General features: G+C 41.3%; 1 protein-coding gene across 1 annotated transcript in view; it reads left to right on the top strand.

Annotated features, from left to right (window-relative positions):
• LOC125044710 (leucine-rich repeat-containing protein 59-like) overlaps positions 1 to 7,350 on the top strand; it is a 12,199-nt gene extending 4,849 nt beyond the window's left edge. Inside the window, exons 2-5 of the mRNA XM_047641582.1 lie at positions 411 to 596; positions 2,238 to 2,451; positions 2,700 to 2,903; positions 5,838 to 7,350. Of these exons, the coding sequence (XP_047497538.1) occupies positions 411 to 596; positions 2,238 to 2,451; positions 2,700 to 2,903; positions 5,838 to 6,523 (1,290 nt within the window). The 3' untranslated portion in view covers positions 6,524 to 7,350. The remainder of the gene's footprint in view (positions 1 to 410; positions 597 to 2,237; positions 2,452 to 2,699; positions 2,904 to 5,837) is intronic.
• The last annotated feature ends 2,173 nt before the right edge of the window (positions 7,351 to 9,523 follow it).

The following is a 9,523-nucleotide window of genomic DNA, read 5'->3' as shown; positions in this document are numbered from 1 at the left end:
AATTAAACAAGTAAACTCACAGTGGGTATGGCATGTATGTACATGCATTGCCTGTTGGCATGGCCAACTTACTGCTTCTATCAGGAAACTACCAATGTTCTAAAAACAATGATGAGTTTACAGATTTGAACATACATATAGTAAATTTATCTTTAAAATAATTCTGAGTTTTGAAATAACATTATTAAATGTTTGTAATACAGGCACTCACTTCCTCTAGTTAAAATTTGACCACAATTTTCTTCAACTTCAAAACCTACATGGAGTTAGTAAGATAACCACAAGTTACCATTTAATAATTTCTCACAGTAAAACGTTCTTTTCGTCATTGTGTATGCATGTATATTTTTATATCCCAAGCATAAAATTGCAGCAAGTTGTTTTATTTATGTATCTTTTTTTGTCAACAGGCGGCATTGCCAAGGGCAACCAAGATAGATCTTTCAAATAACCAGCTGACCAGTTTACCGTCCAACTTTGCAATTGCTTTGACAAATGTCACTCGTGTGGATTTGAGTTCCAACAAGCTGAAAGACCTCCCTTCGAACATCCATCTCCTGCAAAATTTGCAGTATCTTGACTTGTATAACAACCAGGTGTGTAAGCCAACTTTGTTTTCTAAAATGTGAGCAATATATACCAGTCTCTCCTTATATCAGATGGACCACTCTTCCATGGCTGAGAAGCAGATTGGTTAACATAGAATTTTTGTGTTGCTCTCCTTTTATTCTCAAGTATGTTAACCCATAGCTGCACGGGAATATGAATAAAAAAGATTGGAAAATGCCGTGCTCATTTTTTATATTTTTGTGAAATGTCTATGTACATAGATGGCTCTGCTAGTGCTTAGCCACAAAGGAGTCAATTAGATCTTGATTTCACCTTTCCTTGAATTGGTGGGAAAAACACATTTTTTACTAGTGCTATGAATATTGATGGTGTTATTGTTATTATAAACATAATTACTATAATGTTATAAACATTAGTAGCAGCAAAATAAGATAATGTAAAATATTTTCGTAAATCAATGAAAAGGGTGAACTGGCGAGACAGGCAGTACTCATAACTGGCTCATTAGGGACTTTGTGCAAGTGTAGCTATCTATGTGTAAAAACAAATAAACAAGTAAACTCTCAGTGGGCATGGCATGGACATATGTGCCATGCCCGTCGGCAATGCGTTAATAGTTTATTACCAGACTTATTCTTCTGTATTAATTATTTATGTTATTAGGAGTATAGATTAAAGTGATTTTGATGCATCTTTACTCTTGAGCTGGGGTTCTCAAAAGGGTCAATAACTTCCCAATAGATAAAGAGGGATCAGCAGATGGGTATAAGGATCAGAAGCAGGCTGATGACCAAGGCCAAGAACTCAGAAATGACTGGAAGGAAGGAAAATACAAGTCACCTGGAGATTAAGTCAAGTCTCAAGGTTCCGGTTAAGCTCATAGTCTCTACTACTTCCAATTATGCAAGATGGCATAATGCACATTGCCACCCCACCTGTCTGTGGACAGTCACACTTGCTCACACACATACTTGACTGAACTTCAAAAGAATACAATCCTTGACTAACACTTAAATTGTTATCATGTATGGCTAAGTATATGTGTGTTTTTGTGTGTGTGTGTTTTTGTGTGTGTGTGTTTTTTGTGTGTGTGTGTGTTTTTGTGTTTGTATTTGTGTTTGACTGTCCACAGTCAGGTGAGGTGGTGATGTGTGGTTTACCCCTTGTGTAAATGGAACTAGTATAGACAGTTAACTGGAACCTTAGTTAATATTTGCCAGAAAAGACATTGTGGAAACCCATCACTGGCCGAATTCAATACATTTTTATAAGTTTTTGATAATCCTAGTTTGTATTCTTAATACAAAAGATCGTGCAGGAGAACAGTTCTAATTATAGACAGAGGACTTTAGTGTGAATTAATGGACAGCAACAGGAATATTGCATTGCTTCTGAGTAATGGATGTGAGGTGTTTCTTCTGGCCAGATATAAAATGTGATTTTAGTGAATGCCCTCTTTACATAATAGACCTGGATATTCCCAAGTTATGAGAGATACATTCATGGTCAAAGGAGTAAAATGGGTCTATGGGAGGTACAAGATGAATCGTAGAAAGTGTCAGATTATGTTGTAATTAAATAAATATATAGAATTCCCTTCAAAGAAAATTTATTGGGAAGAAATTATCATCATTTTTATTTTCTTTCTGATACAAACTATGTTGTAGTTGACAGATTTACCAGTGACATTCTGTCAGTTACGGAAACTCAAGTGGCTTGACCTAAAGGGCAACAATCTCAACCCAACTTTGAGGAAAGTGGCTGGGGATTGCCTCAACAAGAAAGAGTGTGAAGCTGCTGCTCGCAACGTTATAGCACATCTGAAACAAAGACAGATTCAGATGGAAAACGAAAGACTACAGAAGCTTAAGAGAGAGGAAGGTTTGTTGAGATGTTCATATATCTGTAGGTATTAGGGTTTGAAGCTAATACAAGTCAATGATTAAAGACTGCCCCTGGAAAATAAGTTATGGAAAGGTTGGATACATTGTTATGGTTCCACAGCATATACCTCTTCTACCCAATCATAACAAAGTACATTTAAGTTGTCAACCATTTCTACATTTCTGAATATAGATTTTTTTAATAGGACATTGAAAATGCAGCTTAAAACACTTTTCACACAACAGAGATGGAGGCTGCACGGCTCCGAGCAGAAGAAGAAAAGCAGGCCAAAAAGCGAGCCGAAAGGAAGGCAGCGAAAGAGAAAAAGAAAGCAGAACAAGTTCCACTTATTAAGGTCAAGTCAGAAGCCAATGGAAGAACACCTGTACCTTTGAAGGTTGTAGCACCAAGAGCCTCTAACAAAAAAGAGAAAAAGAAGTCCAAACAAGGTAAAAATTCTTATTAAGATTCTCTCATCTTTCTCTTTGTCACTCTGTCTTCTCTCTCTCTCACTCGCTGTTTTCTTTCTCTCTCTCTCACTCGCTGTTTTCTTTCTCTCTCTCTCTCACTCGCTGTTTTCTCTTTCTCTCTCACTCGCTGTTTTCTTTCTCTCTCTCTCTCTCACTCGCTGTTTTCTTTCTCTCTCTCTCACTCGCTGTTTTCTTTCTCTCTCTCTCTCACTCGCTGTTTTCTTTCTCTCTCTCTCTCACTCGCTGTTTTCTTTCTCTCTCTCACTCGCTGTTTTCTTTCTCTCTCTCTCACTCGCTGTTTTCTTGCTCTCTCTCTCACTCGCTGTTTTCTTGCTCTCTCTCTCACTCGCTGTTTTCTTTCTCTACTCGCTGTTCTCTCACTCGCTGTTTTCTCTCTCACTCGCTGTTTTCTCTCTCACTCGCTGTTTTCTCTCTCACTCGCTGTTTTCTCTCTCACTCGCTGTTTTCTCTCTGACTCGCTGTTTTCTCTCTCTCGCTGTTTTCTCTCTGACTCGCTGTTTTCTCTCTGACTCGCTGTTTTTCTCTCTCTCTCTCTCTCGCTATTGCTCTCTCTCTCTCTATTGCTCTCTCTCGCTATTGCTCTCTCTCTCTCTATTGCTCTCTCTCTCTCTCTCTCTATTGCTCTCTCTCTCTCTCTCTCTATTGCTCTCTCTCTCTCTCTCTCTATTGCTCTCTCTCTCTCTCTCTCTATTGCTCTCTCTCTCTCTCTCTCTATTGCTCTCTCTCTCTCTCTCTCTATTGCTCTCTCTCTCTCTCTCTCTATTGCTCTCTCTCTCTCTCTATCTCTCTCTATCTCTCTCTATCTCTCTCTATTGCTCTCTCTCTCTATCTCTATTGCTCTCTCTCTCACTCGCTGTTTTCTTTCTCTCACTCGCTGTTTTCTTTCTCTCTCTCACTCGCTGTTTTCTTTCTCTCTCTCTCTCACTCGGTGTTTTCTTTCTCTCTCTCTCACTCGCTGTTTTCTTTCTCTCTCTCTCACTCGCTGTTTTCTCTCTGACTCGCTGTTTTCTCTCTGACTCGCTGTTTTCTCTCTGACTCGCTGTTTTCTCTCTGACTCGCTGTTTTCTCTCTCTCTCGCTGTTTTCTCTCTCTCGCTGTTTTCTCTCTCTCTCGCTGTTTTCTCTCTGACTCGCTGTTTTCTCTCTGACTCGCTGTTTTCTCTCTGACTCGCTGTTTTCTCTCTCTCTCTCTCTCTCTCTCGCTATTGCTCTCTCTCTCTCTATTGCTCTCTCTCTCTATCTCTCTCTATTGCTCTCTCTCTCTCTCTATTGCTCTCTCTCACTTGCTGTTTTCTTTCTCTCACTCGCTGTTTTCTTTCTCTCTCTCTCTCACTCGCTGTTTTCTTTCTCTCTCTCTCTCACTCGCTGTTTTCTTTCTCTCTCTCTCTCTCACTCGCTGTTTTCTTTCTCTCTCTCACTCGCTGTTTTCTTTCTCTCTCTCACTCGCTGTTTTCTTTCTCTCTCTCTCTCACTCGCTGTTTTCTTTCTCTCTCTCTCACTCGCTGTTTTCTTTCTCTCTCTCTCTCACTCGCTGTTTTCTTTCTCTCTCTCTCTCACTCGCTGTTTTCTTTCTCTCTCTCTCTCACTCGCTGTTTTCTTTCTCTCTCTCTCTCACTCGCTGTTTTCTTTCTCTCTCTCTCTCACTCGCTGTTTTCTTTCTCTCTCTCACTCGCTGTTTTCTTTCTCTCTCTCACTCGCTGTTTTCTTTCTCTCTCTCTCTCACTCGCTGTTTTCTTTCTCTCTCTCACTCGCTGTTTTCTCTCTGACTCGCTGTTTTCTCTCTCTCTGTCTCTCGCTATTGCTCTCTCTCTCTCTATCGCTCTCTCTCTCTATTGCTCTCTCTCTCTCTCTCTATTGCTCTCTCTCTCTATCGCTCTCTCTCTCTATTGCTCTCTCTCTCTCTCTCTATTGCTCTCTCTCTCTATCTCTATTGCTCTCTCTCTCTCTCTATTCTCTCTCTCTATTCTCTCTCTCTCTCTCTATTCTCTCTCTCTCTCTATTCTCTCTCTCTCTCTCTCTCTCTCTCTCTCTATTGCTCTCTCTCTCTCTCTCTATTGCTCTCTCTCTCTCTCTCTATTGCTCTCTATTGCTCTCTCTCTCTATTGCTCTCTATTGCTCTCTCTCTCTCTCTCTATTGCTCTCTATTGCTCTCTCTCTCTCTTGCTCTCTATTGCTCTCTCTCTCTCTATTGCTCTCTCTCTCTCTCTCTCTATTGCTCTCTCTCTCTCTCTCTCTATTGCTCTCTCTCTCTCTCTCTCTATTGCTCTCTCTCTCTCTCTCTCTATTGCTCTCTCTCTCTCTCTCTATTGCTCTCTCTCTCTCTCTCTCTATTGCTCTCTCTCTCTCTCTCTCTATTGCTCTCTCTCTCTCTCTCTCTATTGCTCTCTCTCTCTCTCTCTCTATTGCTCTCTCTCTCTCTCTCTCTATTGCTCTCTCTCTCTCTCTCTCTCTCTCTCTCTCTCTCTCTCTCTCTCTCTCTCTCTCTTATTGCTCTCTCTCTCTCTATTGCTCTCTCTCTCTCTCTCTCTCTCTCTCTCTCTCTCTCTCTCTCTCTCTCTCTCTCTCTCTCTCTCTCTCTCTCTCTCTCTCTCTATTGCTCTCTCTCTCTCTCTATTGCTCTCTCTCTCTCTCTATTGCTCTCTCTCTCTCTCTATTGCTCTCTCTCTCTCTCTATTGCTCTCTCTCTCTCTCTATTGCTCTCTCTCTCTCTCTATTGCTCTCTCTCTCTCTCTATTGCTCTCTCTCTCTCTGTCTCTCTTGCTCTCTCTCTCTCTCGCTCGCTTTCTTGCTCTTTCATAATTGAACAAAAGCTATTATTTTTTATTGTCATAGTTGTCTTTGGAATAATGTTTGTATCAAATTCATTAAATTTTCTTTTTTCTTTTTATATCAGCAACAAGATCATCCCTCCTTGGCTGGCTGAACTTGCTGCTTATGGTTTGCCTAATGGGCACACTCTCTGGTGGTGTATATCTTTACACTGATGGAGATTTATCACAGAAAGGTCTCAATGCTGCATTCACAAAACTGTTGGAAAACTCTCATAAACTGGCAGATCTCACTGCCGAAGCATTCCAGCCTGAAAATTTGAAAGTGACAGCTCAGACTGTTAGCAAGAATATTGTAGATAGTAGTTCAGCTGCCTGGGCTGCACTTGAGGAATATACAGGAGACCTCAGTGTATACACAACCCCAGTCATTGACATTACAGCACAAGGACTGAATTGGCTGAAAGCAAAGTCAATTCTGTGTTATGAATGGATTTACAACAACATTGATTGGGCATATATTGTGGAAACCATAAGATCTGCTCTAAATTTCTTGCATGGACAATGGCTAGTTATTTGTGAAGAATTGAGTAAAAATAAAGCTTTCATGTCAGGAGTTGAAACCATTAGGACACATGCTGCTTATGTATTCGAATTTCTTACCATTTTGTGGGGTTCTTTGTGTAAACAGCTAGGCATTTTTGTAGAATATATTCAAGAAGAAGGTCCAGGCATATTGGCAACAGTGAAAGAGCAAGCAGCTGGAGCCTTGCATGCTGCCAAACAGTCACTGGAAGGTCTAGTAAAGTAGATCTAATCGTAAACATGTTCTTTTATGCTGTGTAATTTAATGTATTGTTTCCTTGAAAAAGTATGTTGTTAGTTATGGTGGGTATTTTGTTTTCCACATTAATGAAATATGTAGTTTCCACTTGATGTGTAATTGTTTATTATTAATATTATTATTAGTATTTTTTTTTTTTTATATATATATATTTTTTTTTGTTAAATATTTTAATTCATTCTTTGGGTGCTATGCTTTTGTTGATTTGTAATCATCTAGTTTCATATCCTGAGCTGCAGGATTTTGGTGCCAGTTCTTGAGATTCAAGACCATTTACATCAAGAATATGAAACAGGCTTGATTGTTCAATACTACTTTATGTTAAAAGTATAGTCATACAATTTGAAAGATCTCAGAATTTGAGAATTTATGATATGGTTGGGAATATGCTCTATGCCAAATTTTCTTATTGTTATATTGTACAGAAGTGTCTGTATATTGTGCAAGACTATTATATACATATTGTTCTGCTATGCAAATTTAGCAACTGCAGGGATTGTTTATTGCAGTACATGGGTTTGGCTGTTAAAGAATTATATATTTTGGTGAATTAAAATATCGAGGTGTATTCATCAATAGTTGTGAAAAAAATATGCATCATTGCATGGAAGGTTACTCAGCTGATCGTCAAGGGAACTCTAAAGGTTGATCACTCAGTTGTCTTTTGAAATTATTCTAGATATATTTTGGAAAATATTACCAGGAACATGGGTTCTGAGAGTTCAGCTTTGTGTAGTACCTGTTTTACATCATTAAATACCCTTTTGAGTAAAAAAAAAAAAAAAAAAAAAAAACTTTTAAAAACCTTGCATTTAAATATACTGACCTTATTAATATGCCATGGAAGTATGATACTATTTCAAGATTCAGTTTTGAATGATATTCAATTTATTTAATTTTCAAAAGTTGTCTACATTAATACAAGTATAAACAAAAACATGATGTTATTATTGACTGCCCCCCCCCCCCCCTTCAACCTATGCCCATTACTACTGTGGGGGGGCCTAGGAGACGGGGACTGAGGCGCAATGTTGGGGATCACCCCCCCCTCCGTCCCACGCCCATTGTCGCCATTGGGGGGGGAGGGGGGGCTTAGGAGACTAGGACTGAGGCCCAATGATGGGAGATCACCCCTACCTTGGGCTTCAGCCCTCAACACGACTAATTTTGAACAGTTATCTCTTCTTTCCCTTCTCTTCACCCCCCCAATCCTTTACCCGTTGTTGTCGTGGGGGGGCTTAGGAGACGGAGACTGAGACCCAATGATGGGGAACTCCTCAACCTTGGGACTCAGCCATCGACTCAACTAATTTTGCATGGTCTTTCTTCCCACTTATACTTTTCGTTTCAGTTTCTTCACCAATCCCTTCTACTATCCACCTCCTAAGGTGTGAGAGCCGTGCTGAAAGGATGAAAGGCTGACTTTGTCAGTCCTGAACGGCCTGAGGGAACCATGGGCACGGTATTCCCCTGCCATACCTGGCCCTTACCCCTCAAGGGGACCCTGAGGGGTGGACTGTTTTTTTTCCCCAATATAATCCAGGCTTATCATGGCCAATAATGAAGATGTAACCCCACTATTAGGGGCAATGAGGCTTGCCCCTTTATCAAATAGCCCAATCCCGGCTCCCCTTTGACCACGGCTCCGAACACTGCAACAACTCCATCATCAATGCATACTAGTACAGTATCAACCCTAATCAACAACCAACCCCCAGGAGACATTTCTACTCTCCCAACATACTCAACTTCAACACCTTTACTCCCACAACCTTCTTCATCAACCATCCCATCTCCCCTTATTACTACCTTACAACCTTATTGCCCACCTCCCCGTAACACTACCCCCCTCAACACAACCCCCCTCAACACAACCCCCCTCAACACAACCCCCCTCAACACAACCCCCCTCAACACAACCCCCCTCAACACAACCCCCCTCCTCCACACGTCCCCGCACTTCTACTACCCCCACCTCTACAAGAATCCTAAATATTCTATTTAGCCCAGCCAAATGGGACCGATTTTTCGTGATCCCTCCCACAGCTCCTTACTCTAAAAACACCCTCCTCTTCCAACAATGCCTCCCAAAACAAGTAGGCAAAGTCTCTTTCCGTAGCCGACCCGACCACTCCCGTCTTGTCACAGTAACAACTGAAAACGAAGCTATATCATTAACAAAACTAACTGATCTATGTGGTAATCCCATCCCTACAGAACCTCATCCAACCCTCAATACTTGCACTGGAACTGTCTCACAGACTATGATGCAACATATGTACAATGCTACTCCATTCCTCCCAGAGGAAATCGTAAGAAATCCATCAACATTGCCAAAATTAGACATGACCTTCCCTTAAATGATTACAAGGGTGGGGAATCCCTACCTGTCCGACCATACCAACCTCCTCGTCAGTGCCCAAATTGTTGGCGTTTAGCCAAACACTGTCATTCCACAGCCAGATGCCCGCTATGTGCCCAACCTGGCCATACTCGATCAAACTGCTCTGCACAATCACGCACATGTGCAAACTGTGGCGGCCCCCATAATGTATTTTATAAAGGCTGCCCCACCTACAAATTTGAGTGAGGTAGCAACTCTCAGATTCAGACTTGGACTCACTCTACGTGAAGCCAGACAGGAAGTACGTCGACGAGGCTTTTCTCTTACCCCCTACTCCAGTAATGTCGCTCACTCTGCCAATTCCCCTACCTCCCAAGCTCCTACACCCTCTCCTAAACCCAAACCCCCTCCATCTAACTTCCCTTCTTCTACCTCCTACCTTCCCCAGTCAAATTATTTTGCCATCCTAAACCCAGACACTCCAATCTCTACCCAATCAAATTCTTTAGCCATCCTAAATCCAGACACCCCAATCTCTACTACAGCCCCAACACCTTCCCCTCTCCCTCCCTGCACTACCCGCAGCAGACAGAATAAACGTTCCACCCCCTCTTCCCCTAGCT

The sequence above is a fragment of the Penaeus chinensis genome, chromosome 36 (genome assembly GCF_019202785.1).
Source record: "Penaeus chinensis breed Huanghai No. 1 chromosome 36, ASM1920278v2, whole genome shotgun sequence".
NCBI classification, from domain to species: Eukaryota; Metazoa; Arthropoda; class Malacostraca; order Decapoda; family Penaeidae; genus Penaeus; species Penaeus chinensis.
Note: the sequence above shows the minus strand (reverse complement) of the source record. Positions and strands in the feature narration are given on the sequence as shown.